The 21,739-nt window shown below is 42.2% G+C and overlaps 1 protein-coding gene across 3 annotated transcripts in view; it reads left to right on the plus strand.

Moving 5' to 3' along the window:
* The window catches only part of rad51b (RAD51 paralog B), a 151,537-nt gene that overhangs the window by 68,877 nt on the left and 60,921 nt on the right, over window positions 1-21,739 (plus strand). Inside the window, exons 10-11 of one of the 3 annotated variants that reach the window (XM_079527029.1) lie at window positions 6,293-6,436; window positions 9,660-10,335. In XM_079527029.1, the coding sequence (XP_079383155.1) occupies window positions 6,293-6,436; window positions 9,660-9,682 (167 nt within the window). In that variant the 3' untranslated portion in view covers window positions 9,683-10,335. Of the gene's footprint in view, window positions 1-6,292; window positions 6,437-7,712; window positions 8,348-9,659; window positions 10,336-21,739 lie in introns of those variants that run through there. The other 2 variants (XM_079527028.1, XM_079527030.1) reach the window with 2 other exon arrangements.

Raw genomic sequence — 21,739 nt, forward strand, 5'->3', positions numbered from 1 at the left:
GCACATGCACTTTTACATGTAAACTGACACTCACTCACAGTACACACAGGCAGGCGCGTGCACACACACACACACACACACATAAACATTCACACTGTAGATAGGCTCACATACTGTACATTCACTTACAGTGCGAATACTGTACAGTAACACTCACTCACAGTTTACACACACACACACACACCCACACACACACACACGCACATAAATGTAATAGCCAGATAAAGTGTTGTGCTGCCAAATAAATATTAATTTGGTGTTCCTTGACATAAACAAGTTTGAGAACCACTGCTGTAAAACTCCTGGTAAGTCATTCAATAGTACCAGATCTTCAAGCTTGCAGATCTGCTACTTTTGATGCTTTTGTGTGACGCTGTAGTATGATCAAGTAGGGCGTTCATTTATACATAAACACAAAAACTTAAAATATGTTAAGAGATGTATGCCTAACGGCGCCATCAATAAATATTATAATATTTTATATAAAGTTTATTATTATTATTATTATTATTATTATTATTATTATTATTATCAATGAATGGAAAGAACCTCTCCTTCACCCCCACAAAATGACTTATTTTCTATCAATCACACACCTCATGAAGCCTTGAATTCATGGAGATTGTTTGGTTTTTGTCGCATTTCTAAGCCAATAATTTGACCGGCGTCTAGGAGAGACTGTAAGGGAGAGGGAGACTCCACCTCTCATCAAATTATTGGCTTAGGAATGTGACGAAAACACAACAATCCATGAATTCAAGGCTTCATGGGATGTGTAATTGATAGAAAATAAGTCATTTTGGGGGGTGAACTACTCCTTTTAAAGGACATAACCTCTCCTTCTCCCTCAGTGTTGTGTGGTGTTTAGTTTGCGGTGCCTCAGTAGTAGGGGTGGGAAATCATTTCTCCCATATTTCATGTGTTTTTTCTTGTTTTTTCCTTTAAACGGTGGAAGTTGCTTGTGTTGTTGTTGGTTTGTGAGCAAATCCCTCAGTCATAAGTATTATTTTGACTCGTTCCATGGCCTAACCCTGTACAGTGGAAGTACTGTCATAGAAGCCACACAAGGCCTGTTTTTGACGCATTCACTGTTCCATGCTGTGACCACCACCACCGTCACTCCTACTGTACTTACTATATATACAGTATATATTTCAAATTTTGTATTTACATTTGTATTAACGCGGGAACAATGGCTTCCATTATAGCATGCTAACTAACTGTCTAGAAAGCCTGCAGCCGTTTCTATTGGCTTGGATTTCCCGTTGATGATGTCACTGGTAGGCGGGTTTCAGAACTGTCTACACAGCCCTCCACTGAGACACAGAACTGTCTACACAGCCCTCCACTGAGACACAGTCAATAGTACAAATAGTACCATATTATAAATGATCGTTATTGAGGACCTATTATATAAAAATAGGTTCCGAATGGGGGTGACGTCTTACCACAGACTGGCTGACAGTTCACAATCACCCCCATGTGAACTGAGCGGTGCAGGCTGGTCAACAACAACACGCTGGCTGGCTGCAGTTGTAGTTCTGAGTGGGAAATGGCCCTGCATGTTCTGCTCAACAGTGAAATGGCCCTGCATGTTCTGCTCAACAGTGAAATGGCCCTACATGTTCTGCTCAACAGTGAAATGGCCCTGCATGTTCTGCTCAACAGTGAAATGGCCCTACATGTTCTGCTCAACAGTGAAATGGCCCTGCATGTTCTGCTCAACAGTGCCACCCAGCGGTATTGCAGCTGTTGTTGAGGCCTCAGACATACATACTGTACAGACATACACCCTCGGTCAGTCATTGGAGCGGTTTGGCACCGCTCAAATGGTCGCGAACTGGCATGGTTCTGGGGGGTGTGTGTGTGTCTCTGTCAACTGGAGTGGTCTGTGTGTGGTGACATGTGTATATTTGTGTATGTTAAAAGTGCGTGTGTGTGTGCGATTGTGCATGTGTGACAAGTGACAACAGGAGTGCGTGCGTGCGTGCGTGCGTGCGTGCGTGCGCGCGCGTGCTGATGATGATGTAATGGAAAGTGCTGTAGTCACAATGAAGATAAACCTGTCCACTGGATGGACACACACACTTTTTAGGCCACTTAACCCCCCCCCCCACACACACACACACACACACACACACACACACATACGCTACAGATGACAGTTTCATATCCATTGGTTTATTGCCATATCACATGAGGTTACTATAGGACTTTGTCACGGTGTTCCTCAGTCAGGACAACTTCAGGTCATTGCATTACATTAACCACATCAGCCCTATTATGTTCTGAGCCGTACCGAATATAGATCATTTTCTGAAATTATTTGGAATTTTGTGAATATGTTGGGCATATAATGACCAAAAATTAGGTATGGCAGGTTGAAAGTGGTTAATTAACTGCCATGATAGCCAGTTGATATTAGGCACAATGCCATCAGTCCCCAGATCAATTCCCTGCTTGCTGTGGCTCCCAGTTACATTTTAGCTGGTTCCGTATGAGCCTGTGTGCAGCCTTAGAACCTCAGGTACAATCATCTTAACCATTTTATCTATTTATATACATTGGCTATTCAAAAATATCAGCTGCGAGCTTGTACATCTGCTATTTTGGAGAAAAAACATATCGAAAATGCTTTTCAAATCCATCCTAAGCATGAAAAGGTTTGAGAACCACTGCTTTAGGGCTATCTTGGTTGTTCCCAAAACTCGTTTTGTCATTATGGGTGTTCAGGCACAGGTAGCAAAGGCAGGATCATCTTTTTTTTTAAATTACTTCTGAAAACGTACTTTTATATCGAGGCCTTTTTTTGTATTGCCTCTTTATGTTTGCCTCACTTTCTTGTATTTGTTTTATTGTCGATTATCTTACAATCTACCATTTTCATCAAAGAGGTTTTGGTGTAGAGGGGGGAAAGAGCTGCCCATTTACAAAGCTAAAGGTCAAGTTTACTAAGTATTGTGGTTAAAGGACCACTTCACCACTTTTCAACATCTCTTCATATAATTGTAGACAGGTGCAATTATGGTTTGACCCTAAAAAAATTGCAACAGAAGGTTTCTCAACTGTTTTGTGTAGTATTAGGTGTCCTTAATAACATACTAAAAGTTTACCAAAGTTTGACCATGCGAAAGGTGTTATTTTAGCATAATATGCATAATATGCCCATAACATCCTATATAAGGCAAAAAAGTCCAAATTTCATCATTCTTTAAGTAACATGTGACATATGAAACTAGGGTGTTTGCATGATTCTGAATCCATTCCAAGCATTAGTTTTGCACAAAAAACACTCCTTGGGCTAAATTAGGCCATATCCAGTTGACCAAATGTGCTCAGAAATATATCTGCCTTTATTTCCATGTGCCGTTTTCCTCCCAAGGAGTGTTTTTTGTGCAAAACTAATGCTTGGAATGGATTCAGAATCATGCAAACACCCTAGTTTCATATGTCACATGTTACTTAAAGAATGATGAAATTTGGACTTTTTTGCCTTATATAGGATGTTATGGGCATATTATGCATATTATGCTAAAATAACACCTTTCGCATGGTCAAACTTTGGTAAACTTTTAGTATGTTATTAAGGACACCTAATACTACACAAAACAGTTGAGAAACCTTCTGTTGCAATTTTTTTAGGGTAAGGTGCCTTTTTTTCATATATGCCCTCACCTATTGGTCCTCACTAATGTTCATGATAAAACAACACCATTTTTTCCCTACTCTGTGTCTCATAGGAGGGCTTTGGGCAGTTCGGACACCCGTCCACCAGTGACATCATCATTAGGCAGATTTTTTTTAAAACAAGATTTGTTTTAAAATAAATATTTAGATTTGTATTATCGTGAGAACGATGGCTTCAACTTTTGCATTGCAACTTTTCAGGAAAAGAAAGCCTGCCGTTTCTATTAGCTTGGATTCACCATCGATGATGTCACTGGTGGACAGGTTTCTGAACTGCCCACAGCCTTCCTATGAGACACAGACTGAGTAGGAAAAAATTGTGGTATTTTATCATGAACATTAGTTAGGACCAATTATAGGAAGAGAAGTTGAAAAGTGGTGAAGTGGCCCTTTAAACCTTTAACATTTACCCCTTGAAACGAATCAGCTGTGATTCACCTGTATCTAGGGACGCTGCTAACAGCTGTGATTCACCTGTATCTAGGGACACTGCTAACAGCTGTGATTCACCTGTATCTAGGGACACTGCTAACAGCTGGGGATCGAGACGTGACGTTTGCACTTTTTGATTGTTCTGCGTCCCTTTCTACATTGACTTCACCTAAAACGTCTTTTGTCCCCAATACAATCGGCCGTGATGATTACGCCACTATAAAGAGCAGATGATCTTCCCAGATTAAGCTTTATTTGTTATCAAAACCCCCAATGTGGGTCGTGTGAATGAGGTCCTCATTATGGTAGTGGAGCAATTGTGCGTGAGGCTATCTTCATATTTTATCTGTGCTCTAGAAGATAACTATGCAGTTCAATGGTGATAGTTTTTTTTTTATATAAGAGATCAACCGTAATTCTTTGAAAGTCTTTGTATATGGTAAACAGTAATCATATTCATGGTGGCATGGAGGCTTTGGCGGCCAAGTTTGCTTATTATTGCGATGATAGAATGGCAAACTTCCTCTTTATGCTCTACTTTTAATCATTTTAACTGTACTAACACTCAATGGTCACTGTATAATGAGAGTTTCATATCAAAATGAGACACACCTTTTGAAGTGAGACCCAGTGAATTTGTCATTTTGTGCTTCAGTTAGACATTGTTGTCAGTCACTTGTACAGAACATTGTCTGAGTCGACTCTCAATAGTCACAAGAGATTAAATGATAGACATTCAGACATTCAGAACACTGTCAAATACAGAGGAAAGAAAAGTACCTAATATAATTCCACTAATATAAGCTGTGTGTGTGTGTGTGTGTGTGTGTGTGTGTGTGTGTGTGTGTGTGTGTGTGTGTGTGTGTGTGTGTGTGTGTGTGTGTGTGTGTGTGTGTGTGTGTGTGTGTGTGTGTGTGTGTGTGTGTGTGTGTGTGTGTGTGTGTGTGTGTGTGTGTGTGTGTGTGTGTGTGTGTGTGTGTGTGTGTGTGTGTGTGTGAGTGAGTGAGTGAGTGAGTGAGTGTACCGTTTCTCAGGGTTGGGTCCAGGTACCACGAGGGGTCCAAATTGACCCCTGGTCCATGGCCTAATGCCATAAAATGAAATATGCTGAGGACCACTGAGTAGTGACTCAGTGTGTCTGTCTATCTGTCCTTTGCATATGTCAAAAACCACACACACACACACACACACACACGCACGCACGCATGCATGTGCACGCCTTCCTCCCTGTTTTCCTTTGAGGAATGGATATGGATTATGGGTAAAACAAATAGCATGTAATAAAAATACCTCAGTGACGTGGGTAGGTGTGGAAATAATTATTCAACCCCTATTTTCCTTTGGCCTGTTTTTTTGTTTTAGCCAGACTCTTTTGATCGAAAAACCTCTTTTTTTTTTGTAAATGTTTACCTCAAGCATGAGCCCTTATTGGTCCCTCGCCCGTGTGTCTGTCTGTCTGTCTGTCTGTCTGTGTCTGTGTCCGCGGGCATGTGCTTGTATTAGTAATATACCAAATGTACTAAGACGAGTTTGAGGAATAGACTTTGTGAGGGCATTTTTCCTAGTTTTAGGGTTAAAAAGATGTTTTTGAGTTTTATGTGCAGGAAAATATTCAGGTTGGTGTTAGAGTTAGACATGACAGGTTAGATTTAGGGTTTGAGTTATGCCTAATTACATGCAGGTGTCGTGCAACTAAAATAGCGCTTGATCGGCTATTTTCAGCTTCAGGGTTAGGGTTAAGGTTTAAAAGTTTACTTTTTTATGGGCCTTCGTAAAATCGGCATCCTAAAATGTTGATGTCCTCACGAGTATAGTAATACGATGCGTGTGCGTGTGTTTGTTCAGATGAAGGGGCATGTTGTTTTGTCATTTACAACCGTACTGAAACGGGAAAGAAAAGACAAAACAAAAATAAACAAATAAAAAAAACGGGTAGAGCCGAAACGTGATCTTCCTCGGGTCGTTTTGGTGCCTTTGAGGTAACACATTGATCGCATTGACTGAGTGTGTGTGTGTGTGTGTGTGTGTGTGTGTGTGTGTGTGTGTGTGTGTGTGTGTGTGTGTGTGTGTGTGTGTGTGTGTGTGTGTGTGTGTGTGTGTGTGTGTGTGTGTGTGTGTGTGTGTGTGTGTGTGTGTGTGTGTGTGTGTGTGTGTGTGTGTGTGTGTTTTCTAGGAAATGACGAGCAGAGGTCCTTGCAGTATGAGGGCACAGATCCAGGTCTGCTTCCCATCAGGGTGAGAACAGGTTTCAGTGTTGTGACCCGAGCAGGTCCTCGGACGTCCCCCACCCCCCCTGCTGCTCTGTCCCCAGAGGAAGGTGACTTAGAGACTTGATTCACCCTTTTTCATGTCATTTTGACCCCCAACTCAATATGCATTAGGGCTAGGCCACAGACCCGATTTGATGATGTTGTTTTTTTTTTTTTCTATCTCCAGGACTACACTGTAAAATCCCAGACCGACTTAGTGAATCTGTGATGCACTTTAGCTTCACAGTCAAATTCTCAGACAGACAATTCTCATTTAAAGGTGGCGTAAGTGATATGTTATAGCTCTATAGGGGTATCCGGTCGTAAAAACAAATCCGCATTCTGTAGTGTTTGTTCAGTAACTGGGGTCTCCGTCTCCCTAACCTGACTCCAGCAGATGGAGGCAGCATTGAGTTCACAGGTTCCCCGGGAGGAGGGAACCTGTGTACTCTCTACTGCCACCATCTGGCGGAGTCAGGTTAGTGTCTCCCTGACTCTCCAGCACTTTAGTAAACTTTAGGGAATACATTTTCTCCTGTGTGGGAAAACAATGAGCTGGTGAATGATCGTTGTATCACTTTATAGTACACTACCTTTAACTCTCAGGGTTACAAATGGATGAATTTAGACTGAGAATTTTACCGTATTGTTTGCAAACACAATGGAACATGTATAAGGGTTATTGTGTGTGTTAATGAGTGTGTTGTTGCTGTAAATGCTAAGTGTGATGACTCACCCTGTGCTGGGTCAACTGAGGATCAGCCCTTATGTGAACTCTTAGTTTAATGAGTGTTTTAACAACCCTGAAACCGTGTGTCAACAAAAACTGAAATTCTATAACATCATGGAACACACACAAACCAAGTGGAAGATGAGTAAGTCCTCTTAACCCCAGTCTATGCCGAACCCGTGATTTCTCGGGATCCGTGCTTGCAACCTCCTTTGCCAACACGAGGAATCTTTTATTTGCCGTTTTTAGCATCCATCATTAGCCTCCCATGGTGTGTACTGTAGTAATCAAATATCCAAAATCTCCTTGTGCACGCGCATGCACGCGATTTAAAGCATTTAGGGTTCAGATTGAGAGAAAAGGGCTATATGTTTACTTCTTAAAATGACACTGTGGACTGAGGCTCTGTGCACCACACAATGACTTCCTGTTCAACTAGACTCAAAGAGCGTGTAATAACCAATTAGCTGCTCGTGGCGGAACGTTCCGTCAGAAGGAATCCAACTAGCAACTGCTTCTGGCGTAATGTTTCTGTCTGATTAGCTTTATTATTGATATCAAACCGGTTCGCTGATTTCTATTTTTTTATTTTGGCTTGGCCTCTCCTTCTTTAGTGATCCTAGACCGGGTTGCTCAACCGCGCTGCCGTCCACCTCCCATTATACAGGCTGACTAAAAAGCTGAATAACTCGAAATCTACAGAGCTCTCCGTGTTTTGGATTAAACTTGCGATGTTCGGAGGTCTTTGCTGATTATCCGGTGGTCTAGATGGAAACATTGGCACTTTCTAGAGCAAGGATGGCTTCATTTTATCTCGCTAGCATTGACGCTATTTATTTAGCATTAAACATGGACGCCCAAAACAGGATGTGGGTCCAGCATGTGCAGCATTGAAATGGCCTCGGCAGTCTGAGGTTGGGTGTGCGTCCAGCAGGTGGCAGTATAATTGTTAAAGAGGGCCCTTGTCGTAGTGTTGTCTGGCAACATTACCGAGTTTAGCCACCAGATGGTGGTATGTAATCGGTTAAAGGACAAGCCAATTTTGGGAGAAAACACTGTGGAGCGTGAGCGTCATGATGAAAGACGGATGTCTACAAAAGAAAATAGGTTTAGCGTAAGATCCACTGCGCACACTCAGAGCTGTGGTGTGCTCTGCCACCTCTACCACTCATTCTTGGATTTAACTTCACCCCTTTTGCAACCAGATCTTATTTTAATGATGTTTGGGAGACAAGAAACACTTTCCTGGGGTTTTTATGTGGGTAATGGACTCCATGATGTCATGGACACTGGGCTCACTTACTTCCTGGACTACATGTTGTCTCAGTAAGACAACCCTCTCCCTATCCACAAGGAGGAGCAGTGCACCAAAGCATTATGGGAATTGTAGTCCAGGAAGGAAGTGAGCCCAGTGTCCATGACATTGAGTCCATGGACACTTTAACATACTAAAATATCTAAAACCACAAATTACCCACATAAAAACCCTAGGAAAGTGTTTCTTGTCTCCCAAACATCATTAAAATAAGAACTGGTTGCAAAAGGGTCGTGAAATGGCCCTTTAAGGTAAGAAAATGGTTGGTCCGGAATTCTCCTGTAACGCTAAGTCCAGGTACATGACAGCATAGCAGTAACTATTATACTATATATTGGGAGTGTTGATTCAACTCCTCGCGCTCTATGGCATCAAAGATGTATGTTAATTGCAGCTGCAATCCCCCCTGGACTCGAACCATGTGGGAAACCAAATTTCTATCCACACTGTCAAGAGCGTATGAGTTTCAGGCAGTACTGCTTGTCAACCATTATGTGCACATGTACTAGTTATATTGTAATAGCATATTCAACCATGCGGATTGGTTAAAATAACATTGTATTCATTAAAATAAGTTCTGGATGGCAGCGTTAAAGTCACTTTGAAGCTGCAGTAAAGGGTTATAGGGATAGGGTTTGAGTGTGTTGCTCAAGAGCACCGTTTCCCAAACACCACGGTCATGGACCCGTTGTTACGGCTCACAAGTACAATAAATGTCCCATCTTATTTGACCTTTTCTCCAAAAATACAGAAAATCGTGAAAATAACAAGCTAACAACGAGTCACATTGCGATGTGTAGATTAGCGATTTGTCATTGTTTTAGAAACACTTAAGTTAATTAATTCATTGTATTGTAAGTTTGGGGATATTTCTCTTTTGGGTGTCGAGGTGAAAAGCTATTAGCCCTTGCTCAAGAGCACATCACAAGGAAAGATGCATCACTCTCACAGGGTTTGAACCCGCGACCTTGCTGCGTTGCTAACCACTGAGCCACACACACACTCCTCCCCCGACACTCACATCACTTTGGTTATGTAATTAGTGTAATTAATGGTTAATCAGAGTCACCTGTTGTGACATGACATCAACCGTGTCTGTGTGGTTAGTGAATCAGAGCTGTGGCAACGAACCAGACGGAGATCGCTCTCCCAGACAGCTCCAGTATTGTATTAACTCCTTATCATCTGTGTGTGTGTGTGTGTGTGTGCGTGTGCGCGTGTGCGTGCGCGGTTTCTCGTCATAAAGGGAAGGACATAGCCTGTATGTGACTTATTTTTTCATGAGAGCACACTAAAATCTAGAGATGTATAATTTGCCTTCCCGACGAAGATGCCGATACCTGAACTTGTGTATCGGTCGATACCGAGTCCAGACCCAATACCAGTGTGTTGTAAATAAATAAAGGAATAAATTAGTATTCCTTTATACTGTACATCGATAAAAGTGCATCCACAATTTAGTAAATCAAGACATTTAAATTGTACAGTCACAGTATAAAATTGTAGCGCAACATCTAAAAGCATTCAAAATATACAATAATAGCTTCTTTGAGTGTACTCGCAGATACCGACAGCAGCATTGCAGGCAGTAGCGGAGGCATTTCTCATACTGGCATCGGTAGTCGGAACAAGTCGGAACAACTCTAGTATGTACAAATTTACCCAAAAGATTACATTTGGTTGTTACATTTGTGAGTTACAAATGTATAAATGAACACTGGGGATTGTAACGTTGTACATGTTGTGTTCTTTTAACACAAATAGACAGGACGCACATGCTGTATATTAAACCCCACCGTTGGGCGATTAATTGAATTTCCCTGTCATCATATTTATTTTATTTTTGTATTTTGTTCCACTCATCCTTTCTCTTGTTTTTGATATACTTTATTTTATTCATTGAGCAAATAAAACAAGTTAAAACAAACTCCAACATTGTTTCTGAACCTTCATAGAGAAAGTCGGTTCCACGGGATACAAAGATCTTCCTGTCATGGAATGTTCTGAGCATCCTGGCTGTCGTGGGGATTGAACGTGTGACATTTCGTAGACGGGCCTCTTAGATCTTTGTTTTCAAAATGTGCTACTTCATACCGTCTGTTTCTTTCTCTTGACAGCGGACACAAAGGTTGACACCGGGTGACAGGCTGTCACTCATCATTACCTCATCCCGTTGTCTACTGTAAACTTCAGTAAATACCTGCAATAACCCGCCCTGTTTGTATAGAAATCACGTGGCATGTAGAATCAAAAATGATTATTTCTAGTAGGGCTATACTATTCCCTTTCCTCTGGACATATAATGGGGACTTTAACCACTGGGCATAGGTGAAAATGTTCAAATTGTTTTGTTTTTTAAATAGCGCAAATATATTTTCGCTATTCGTTGTACATTTGAGTACATATATGACAGTGGTAAACAAAACAGGCCTGTGTGTGTGTGTGTGTGTGTGTGTGTGTGTGTGTGTGTGTGTGTGTGTGTGTGTGTGTGTGTGTGTGTGTGTGTGTGTGTGTGTGTGTGTGTGTGTGTGTGTGTGTGTGTGTGTGTGTGTGTGTGTGTGTGTGTGTGTGTGTGTGTGTGTGTGTGTGTGTGTGTGCAATGCGTCGCGACGCATAGTGAGCTTGTACATCTGCTATTGTCAAAAGATTTGAATAGATTTCATACATATACCTTGTGAAAGGACATTCTGCATAAACATTCTATTTTGGGTACTTTAAATACATTTTGATGCCAATACTTTAAATATTTGTGTTTCTACATTGCAGTATTGATACTTTTACTTAAGTAAAGACTGTGAGTACTTTTTGTCCACCACTGTGCGTGCAGTAAGAGCTGTAGTTAAACATTGCTGAGTTGTGTGTTGTGGCTTGATGGGGCAAGTCATGCACCCCGGGGCATGGAGGACAGGTTTGTTCATAATGACACCACCGCGTCACTCTGAAGTTTACTTGGAGTTCCTCTGTTGTCATGTTAGGCTTTTCTAATCCAACACAGTTGTGTCAACTTCCGCTTTGTTTGAGTTTTCTTGTTTGTTTCTGTGATTTATCTGCCGATCAGTTTCGCTCTGTTGACTATGGTCAATATAGAGTGGGGAAAGCTGTCTTGCATGCATTGTTTTTGTGTTCATTTTGAACTGTTTTACAACACACACAACATTTTCAGTGTCAATTTAACTCTTGAGAGTCACTCTAAGTCCCTAACAGTACAGGTTCATTCTTAGACTTACTGTAGTACTAGTCCCCTATTGAGTCTCATCCAATGAGTCATTTTCTTTTAAAATGTGTATTGATTCGTGCAGAGCTGGGATCGAACTCGGCAAACTGACGCACAACCTACCGTGCGAGTAGAGCGATTGGCAGAGCTGTTGTGGCCGCATTTTGTCCGGGGCACTGCATCTACGCTCTTGTTTTTGTTGTAGCATGTAATCACGGTTCACACTTAAAGCTGCACACAACGTCCCTCATGTCCATGACTCTTTCAAATGTACATCATTTTTGTTTTGATTGTATTGCTGTATTGTTGTATTGTGCTTTCTGCTTTGGCAATGTAAACGTAAGTTTTCTCATGCCAATAAAGCCCTTTGAATTGAATTGACTCTTTGGCTGCAGAGTACACCTTTTGTGATGTCACTGATCACATGACCCCAAGTTGTAGGCTAAACAGAAGGAGGGGGCTCTTGCAAGCGTATAATTGGTATAATTGGAGTGGTATAATTCCCCTTTACATAGCATTTTCAGCACTTCTCCTCTGTGTAGTGAGCTTGTAGATCGGTTGTTTTCGGCACACGACTCAGCCATACTGCAGAGCATAAATCAGGTATTTACGCATACCCCTTACGTTAGCATCACCATGGGTACACATGCACCCGGAGGGCTAGAGAGTTACAAAACCAAAGACGTATGGTTTGCAACTTCTCACCTTTCTCCTGTCTTGCCCGAAACATGTCAGCTCAACAAGTATCAACCAGGGAGACGTGTATTGTCTGTCTGTCTGTCTGTCTGGAAATTGCTGTGGGAGTGCCAGGCTGTCTGTCTGTCTGACTAATTTGGCCCTGAGGCTGTGCTGTGCGGTGGAGGCCTGCCAATCACTGACGTTTACCCAAACACAACACAACTCTTTCTCTCTCTCTCTCTCTCTCTCTCTCTCTCTCTCTCTCTCTCTCTCTCTCTCTCTCTCTCTCTCTCTCTCTCTCTCTCTCTCTCTCTCTCTCTCTCTCTCATATTAACCACTTCTCTGTTGAAAAGCTCTAGAAAAGCAGGTCTGTCATCATCAAACGCTCAGGGCTGCTGACAGATATATCTGTTTGTGTGCATGTGTGTGTGAGAGAGAGGGAGAGAGAGAGAGAGAGTGATGGTGTCAAGTATGTCATTGACATATGTAAGTATTTCCTTAAAAAACAAATAAATATACAGGCAGGATTGGATTTGCGCGTGGGGGGGTTCCATCCCTCTGTTACATCCAATTTGATAAATATAGTAAACAACTAAACACACACACACCTGCAGTCTAGAGGCCACATCTCTCCACTGTTCATCCATACGTCAGTAGCAAAACAAGCCCAGAAAGGAGGAACCAGCCAAAATAACACCATTGTTCAGCTAATCAGTCACATTTCCCCCTTAAGACAGAGCAGGAGCCATGCATGGGAACTGAAGTCACGGGGACAGGGACCATGACAACAACCTCAGGGGTCTGCCAGAGTGGTCCCAGATTGAGCAGCAACTATCCATTGTTTTTAGCGATTACTTTTTCGATTAATCGAATAATCTATGAACGAGTCAAACCATGTTTTTTATTTAATCGCACAATGGTGTTGTCTGAAAATAGCTCATCATGATCTTGCAAGTTTTTATAAATGTTATAAAGATTTTCACCTATAATAAAATGACAAAATTGGGATAACTTATTAATACATTATTTTATCAAATTGTTGACTATCAATTATTTATTTTATTTAACCATTGCACCCCTAGATTGATGCGTCACAAAGCCACCTTAATAGTAGAACTAGCACACGATAAAATCATTGTCAATCACTGTCAGTTTAACTACTTTAAACCTATGTGGGGATGTTATTGCAGGCGAAAAGGGTATTATATATATTTTTCAAACATGAAAGGGGAAACATAGAGAACATCGCATTGCCCATGGCCTAGTGGTTAAGGTGTATACCACTGGCTCTAAAGTAGTCTGGTTCGATTCCTGAGCCCTGCGGCCTTTGCTGCAGGGAGACACTCCTTGTCTCCCTGTTTCCTGGAAAGTGTCAAGTAGTCCAAATATGTGTCTTTAGAAATAAAGTGTCAAGTAGTCCAACTATGAGTAGTGTGACTATACCAGTGGTGAAAAACGTACTCACATTTTTTACTTAAGTAAACGTATCAATACTACAATATAGAAATACTCTGTTACATTTAATAGTCCGGAATTTTAAATGTACGTGAGTAAAAGTACAAAAGTGGTGGAATCTATGCGTCGCCATTGGCCGATATTAATCTAGGGCTGAATGTGGTAAATGTATGTTTTGTAATAATAATAATCTAAATCTAACTAGTAACTACAACTACAACTAGTAAGTTGTAGTGTAGTACAAATACCTCAATATTGTACTTAAGTACAGTACTTGAGTAAAAGTAACCAAGTTACTTTACACCACTGCTATATACTGTACCTAAGAAAAAAAGGATGAGGCTTACTGTAAGCCCTCCAGGGCTTATAGTAAATCTAGGTATGAACCCTGTATGGTCCTGCCTGTGAGGCAGCAATCTGGGGGGAAAAAGGTGGGGAAAGAAAGTTTTTGCCTCTGGGGGCACCACCTCCCTTTTTGATTAGAAACGTGAGTCCACTTTCTTAGTCCACTTCCTCCCGGTGCTTCGGGTGTTTATTCCTGCTAACAAATTCTGCTGTTTGCAGTCTTGAGAGATTACTGAGGCAGTGGTTCTCAAACAGTTTCCTGTCGAGGACAACCAGATTGGGGTAGGGGGGGGACCATAATATAAGTTATGAATGATGAAATAGCACCTCTGCTGGGGACCCCCTGGAACCCTCACAAGGACCTCTGGGGTTCCTGCCTCACTTTGAGAACCAACTAGTAGTAGAGTATTATTTTCTCAGCTCATCTACAGTAGTCCTCCTGCCCCTGAGCCAGGGTGTGTTTGTACCCTAACACCTCACGCCCCAACCCTACCCGGGTTCCTCTGTCAACCCTGACACTGACCATGTGTGTTGACTAATGACTGAGGCCTCTGGCTCTGCAGGTGAGATTAGAATCCCTGAAACATAGTCTGATGCAGTCTGGAAAAACTATCAGAATAATGAGAGAGGAACTGGAGCAGACTCAGCAGAGAGAGTGGGAGAGGGGACGCAAAGTCCTTTCACAGTAACACAAGGGATTGAGAACAGCACACTTACAATACAGAGCACCCATTAACACACACACACGCTCACATATTTTGGCCATGTCAGTTGAACATTTTCAGAATATATTTTTGACAATTTCTATTTAAAAAAAAGAAAAAAACGTACTGAGAAAAAAAAATCTTGTGAAATTATTTATAAAAGTGTAAAAACGTGTGTATTTGACGACCCATAAGAAATTGGCCCGTGATCGAAAGAAATCTCCCGACCCAGTGTTTGGGAACCACTGTTCTAAAAGAGTATCCCTGGAACTCTTAGATCTATGCATGGTTTTTCCAGACTGCATCCTTAGCGAAAGACCAGAAGGCCCTGTGAAGACACGAACCAACTTCAAAGGGACATTTTGGCATATTATGCAGGTGACTTTTATTATAATTCATATAGTAAAGATTTATATAAGCCTGGAAAAGTGGGCAAGAAGGTTTAAAGATGTGGATCCACCTCCATAACATCCCACTCTCTCAGGTTATGAAATGTGAAGATTATTGTGCCATTTGTCAGTTATAATCCTGGCAGCTGGAATGTGCTCCAATCAAAGCAGTTCTACCATGGGATATCGTCACTGTCGGGTGGAAACCTTGTATGTGCAAAACCGTTAAAGTTATCAGAAGATTGAAAAGAAGGAGCCTGTTGTTGGTTCAACATTCATAAAACCCAGAGATGGACTTTCACCACTTTCACTCCAAATTATTTTCGGAAATGGCAAAAATAGCAGTTCTACAAGCTCACAATTTGTCCCAAGCTTTTCGATTGTCTTTTCAACCCTTTTGCTTAACAATTGTAGTAGGGCATTCATTTACGAAAAAACAAAGTTGAAATATGGAGATACAAGGTTTCTGCCTGACAGCGACAATGTGCTCTGGTCTAAAGTATATTTTCCTTCTTAGCCTTCCAACACAACAAAGAACTCTCTCAATAATTTACTTTTCCTCTTCCCATCATGCTGCTATCTTTCAGACATGAAGCCTCTCTTAGCTCATCCATCTTGGCTGAAGTTTTGGAGCCATTCGAGCACTGGCCAAGTCAGGAACGGTCTCACTGTTTCCACACCTAAGCGCAAAACGGTCGACAGCCGCGCACTTCTTAAGCTGTGCGCAGCTTATTTTCCGAGTTTTTAGACAGCTGGTGGATGGAAATTAAGCTCCACCTCCGCGGACGATTTGCGCGGAGGAGAGCGTTTCCGGGAATCTGGCCGTCGCGCAAGTCTTCCGCGGAGGTGGAGCTTCTTTTCCATCCACCAGCTGTCTAAAAACTCGGAAAATAAGCTGCGCACAGCCGAGAACGTGCGCGGCTCTTTCGATAGTGTGGCAGCACCTTGTAAGTTGGGAATGCATGCTCCACCCATTTATTCAAAAATGTAACTTTAAGTGCAGTACAGTAGTTCAGTGGCTCTCAACTGTGTGTTGGGACGCCAGGGGGGTATTTTGGGGGGGGGGGGGGGTCAAGGCCTGAAAAGGTCGAGAACCAATGTGAGTAAATGTACTTTAGCTACGTTCCACAACTAGGAGAGCAGCAGTCATCATCAGTGAGTAAGAGCAGAGCATTGCTCAATCATAGGGCTCTCTTCTCCTCTCCTCCCCTCTGCTCTCAGCCTTACGGCTGCACTTAAAGCGACGGCAGCCCGCAATAATCCTCCAGACTCACCCAAATCACTGATGTGCACTCCCAAGAGCATGGAGACTAAACTCTGACATATCTCACACCCTGCCTCTCAGCAACCTGTAAAAACCCACCTGTCAGGACAGGTTTCTTTCTTTCTTTCAGCAGATTTAATTTAGCTCCCGGTGTTTTGTTTTTCCCAAGTCATTAAGCAGCCTCCTAAAACATTCTACCAATGGGTTAAAAAATAAGCAGAGACTCGGGGGTGGGTGGGGGGGGTGTAAGTGAACCAACATGGTCTTAGCTGGATCATGAGGTAGCAAGTAAAGCAAAGCAACAGAGTTGCTCTTTGGTTCAGTGGGCCAACAATGGGAGGAAGAACTCCCCTGCTCTTGAGTTTATGTTTACTTAGCAGTCGAGAACCTTAGTTCGGCCTGCTTTTCAAAGAGGATGTTAAGGGACGTGAACATTCGAGTCATAGGTTGGTCGGTCTACAGTAGTTTTGATTTTGACAGCAAATTTTTATTTAGTTTTAGTCTTTAGTTTTTAGTCATACTTTAGTCATCTGAAATGCTTTACCTTTAGTCTATCGTAAGGTTTTAGTCGATTAAATCTACAGTTGATTTAGTCAACTATTTTAGCTGGCCTTGATGCCATCGTAATGGCTGATTTTACACTTGGTCACGCTCTGTAAATAATAGCCATAGATTTACAGAGCGCAACACCCGAGCACAACCAAACATTAAATGACTTGTCTTTTAGTTCAACTCTTCTCCACTAGTCCCTCCATTTTTTGTTTGACGAAATTGTCAATATATTTAGTCTTAGCTTTCATCATCATAGCTTAGTTTTTATTTAGTTTTTGTCAGTGAAAAAAGGTAGTCAATGAACAATTTCAAGGATGCATTTGGCCAGTGGTTCCCAAACCTTTCGCCTGTGACCTGTGATCTACAAGCTGACACGACACGTTGTGAGCTTGTAGATTGTCTATTTTCCCTACCGCTTCAAAGTTACTTGTGGAATTTAAATCAAATTTTCTATTTTATTTACGATTTCCTTTTTAAAAAATTGGTTGATTTTCTCGTAAATCTTTTGAAATAAAAATAAAAAAGGAGGATATTTAGTCGCGACCCAAAACAATCGGTCTGCAACGCACACATTATGGCATTAGGCCACGGACCCCCATCTGATACGATTTGTACCTCTTGGACCCCAGCAGTCTACACAGTAAAAAATAGTGTTCCATTAACTCTGAGAAGTTGGTTCCCAGTCCTAACTATCAATCATTTAGCTGTGGACATCCCCCCCCAGCCAGAACAAGTTAGTCTACAGGTTAGTATGATAAAGGGTGTTGGTTTGATCCCTGCCAGTGGCAAGGTGCTTTTCAGCTGGGAGTTGGTTGGTGTCCTGAGGGTGGATGGTATTATGTGTTTGTCCGCAATGTTCTTGAGCAGGAAACTGAACCCTGTGAATGCTCCGGGGCCAGTGCACTGTGTTCTGACTTCTGAAGAATGTGTAGGGGGGCTATATGGCTCAGTATCTACAGTAAGAACATAACCTCCTATCCCCATATTTAAACCTTTTATGTATTTATTTTGCAAATGAATGCCTTACTTAATCATACATTATATAAAGTGAAAATAGCAGATCTACAAGCTATTTTCACTATTTAAAATGTATAAATAATAAAAAAGGAACCGTTTTGGACATACAAGGTTTCTACCCGACAGCGACGATAAGACAAATTCCAGTCATCTTACGCAAGTTAAAACCACATTAACCCTGGCGTCCTTATTTTGGGCAGGTTTCCCAAAACAAAATACACAATTTTCCACACAGCAACAGCTAGCAGATATACAAGCTCACAATGCATCACATATGGCGACAGATTGTGAGCTTGTAGATCGTCTATTTTCACTGTTCACAGATGATGTACGTACATAGGTTGTGTCTTATTTATATCCTGTTTAAGCTGTTGTTCTGAGCTTTTCACGTGTGTGTGTACCTGACCAGTGCATCCAAGTGACAAACAAAACTGAATCTGAATATAGGGCTTGGCTCCTCTAATGCAGTACTTCTCAAAGTACCGCTATTTTTAAAAACATTTTGAAACATTTCAACAACACAAATCTTGTACGGGGGATCCGTGGCACAAAATACTTTCAGATAGGGGTCCGCGGCCAAATACATATTAATCTGTGGATCCTTGACATGAAAACGTTTGAGAAACACTGCTCCAAGGTGAAATTACAAAGAGCGTTTAATCTTCCATTCATGTGATGAAATCGGGCCCTTCCTCAAAGACAACTGCAGAGAAAAGGAACGGGGAGAAAGTCAACACTGTGGCCTGGCAGTAACCATGGTGATAGCCTGCGGAGGGTCTAGAATTTCAGGCAAAGGATAAGCAAGTTCCAGTGCCTCTCCTTGATAGAAAGAGAAGCAGCATGCCACCCCAGAGGAGAAAAGTGTCCAAGTAGAGTAGTGTACTTTAAGTACGACTTAACCCATTTTTATATCTTCATATAAGTGGTAGGTTGGTCACTAATACTCATTATGGTACCAAGTAAACTCCCCCTACCCCGCATTCTGGTCTGTACGGAGCTGGCCACATCAGAGCCCATTATAAAAAACTAGGGGCTCAAAAAGATTCATTTTCAATTAAACCCGTAAAAAGATGTGCTGAAAAAACTCATTGCCCTTCAGCCAAATAAGGCCACTGGTTTTGACAAACTCCCCACCAGATTCCTCAGAGATGCAGCTGATTCTATAGCCCCAATAATAACCCATATTATACAACAGGTCGTTTCGAGGAAGCAATCTGATTGGTTGAAACCGCCTTCTAGCCGTGGTTCAAACAAGCACCTAGTAGTAGTAGTAGTAGCGGCCTTCAGTCTCGAGAGACCATGGCACAAGCGCACTTGGATTGGATCAGGTGGTGCTGAGGGAACAGTACTTTGTGTGTCTGAGCAGCCCAACACGTGAGTGACAGTCTCTTTGGCAGTGATGGCATTTGAATGCGCTGCCGTCGCCTGCTGACGCCGATTGAGGTGCCTTTCGCCTAGCTCTCCTTTCTGCTGCTGCTTTGTTCAGCTCTGCTTCGCTCTTCTGGATTCCAGTCCAGACCTCATGCCTCCAGCAGGCACGATCACTTGCACTGTCCTCCCAGTTGTCTACTCCTATGCCCATGGATTTCATGTCACGTTTGCAGACGTCTTTGAACCGCAGGTGGGGTCGGCCCACTGGCCTGGTGCCAGTGACGAGCTGTCCATAGAGCAGGTCCTTGGTGATCCTCCCGTCTGCCATGTGGCGGACATGGCCGAGCCATTTAATACGTCGCTGGCGTAACATGGTGTAGAGGCTGGGCATCTGAGCCTGTTTGAGGACTTCCTCATTTGTGACACGATCTTGCCATTTGATGTTAAGGATGCGTCTGAGGTTTCGCATGTGAAATGCTCACCAAAATCCGAACATGGCTTACTGATAACAAACTCTCATTGCATCTTGGTAAAACAAAATGAGGTTACATATCTGGGCTGTATCCTGGACAATAAGTTGACATAAACAGGTGAAGGCATGGCAACAAGGGCGATCAAAAAAGTTAATCAAAGGACACGATTCTTGGGGAGAATCTTCTCCTTTGTTAACAAGAGGGCTCTCATGACTTTAGCTGGAGCTCTTATTCAGCCCATATTTGACTACGCCTGTACCTCCTGGTTCTCTTAACATCTCAATGTCACAAAACACGAAGCTTCAAACCTCCCAGAACAAACTAATTAGTTTGTTAGTCGGAGTCGGATGTCCGACTCCGTCTAGGCCTAGGGCAATGCAATGCAACGCATTTTGATGGCATAGGATGGCTCCGGGTAGAAGAAAATTGTAAGTACAGCTCTGCCCTCTATGCCCTCAGTGTCCATTTATTTAACTGGTTACCTCACAAAGGTGAGCAACTCCCACAGCCACAACACTAGATGGACCATAAATAATGATCTGGTGCCACCCACATTTAGAACTAATATGGGTAAATCCACTTTCCACAGCCCTTCCCCCTTCCCCCAAAACAAGCAAATCACTGGCTTCCTTTAAAACCGGTCTGAAAATTCACCTATCATTGTCAGCGGGTCAAAAGGAGAGAAGGTGATGGCCCAACCTCCTTATACCCCCCTCCGATTGATATTTGTGTATTTCAATGTATTTGTATTTCATAGTTGTCTTTGAGATATCTCTATAGTCATTGTTGTGTTTGTGAATGAATGCATGGGACCCGAATGGAAACAAGACCCCAAGGCCTTTTTCTGTGCTATCCTTTTAGACCAATGTGCTGCCTTTAAATGCACCATGTACTGTATCTAATAAAATAATCAATAAAAAAACAAACACTGAAGTGACAATTTAAGGATTTTTAAGACCGTTTTAATACTAAAAATCACACCTGTGTGAACTGAGCGGTGCACCTAAACATGTATTGTTATAGTTACTGTAGTGTACTGTACTTAATTATTTTCTCTTCGAGAAATGACAGTTACTGTGTGGGGGTCCCCGGAACATCCAGACCCCCAGGAACACGCCCAGATGGCCGGCCCAGTTCCAGTGAGCCTTCCTGTGTCCGGTCGTGAAATGACAGTTACTGTACCATGTTGCAGCTTTCCGTGCTCAGACACGTACATGCAGACATAGGGACAGTTACTGTGTGGGGGTCCCTGGAACATCTAGACCACCAGGAATGCACCCAGGGCTCATACTGTAGTGTACTGTACTCTACTGGCCACTTTAGGTGTTGCAGCTGTTGGTGCTCGCACACATACACAGCTGCGTAATGGAGTGGAGGCACCGCTCAAAAAGAGACCATTACTGCATCAAAAGTAATCAACAAACTACACTATAGGGGGGGGGGGGGGGGGTCACAGCCTGAAAAGGTTGAGAAACACTGGTCTACTCGGTCTGTGTAAGGACAGTTCAGAATCCTGTCTACCAGTGACATCATCGATGGTGAATCCAAGCGAATAGAAACTGCAGGATTGATATTCCTGGAAAGTGCCATGCATTAATGAAAAATAAATAACAAAAAAAAAAACAATCTTGGAAAAATCTGCCAAAGGTTTTGAAGTACTTTTGCTTTACTTCAGTGCGTCCATTTGTCACTGTCAGCACTTTAAACTTCTACTCCACTATATCTCTGGGTCAAATATTACAAAATGTCCTGTCATGGAAAATAAAATCTTGCAAATTAGTTCAGATACACTTTGGCAGGACTGCAGGTTTAATTGGGTGCTCCACATGACACGTTAACTTTTTCTTTTTACATAGATTTTTAA

The sequence above is a fragment of the Electrona antarctica genome, assembly GCF_951216825.1.
Source record: "Electrona antarctica genome assembly, chromosome: 17".
Lineage (NCBI taxonomy): Eukaryota > Metazoa > Chordata > Actinopteri > Myctophiformes > Myctophidae > Electrona > Electrona antarctica.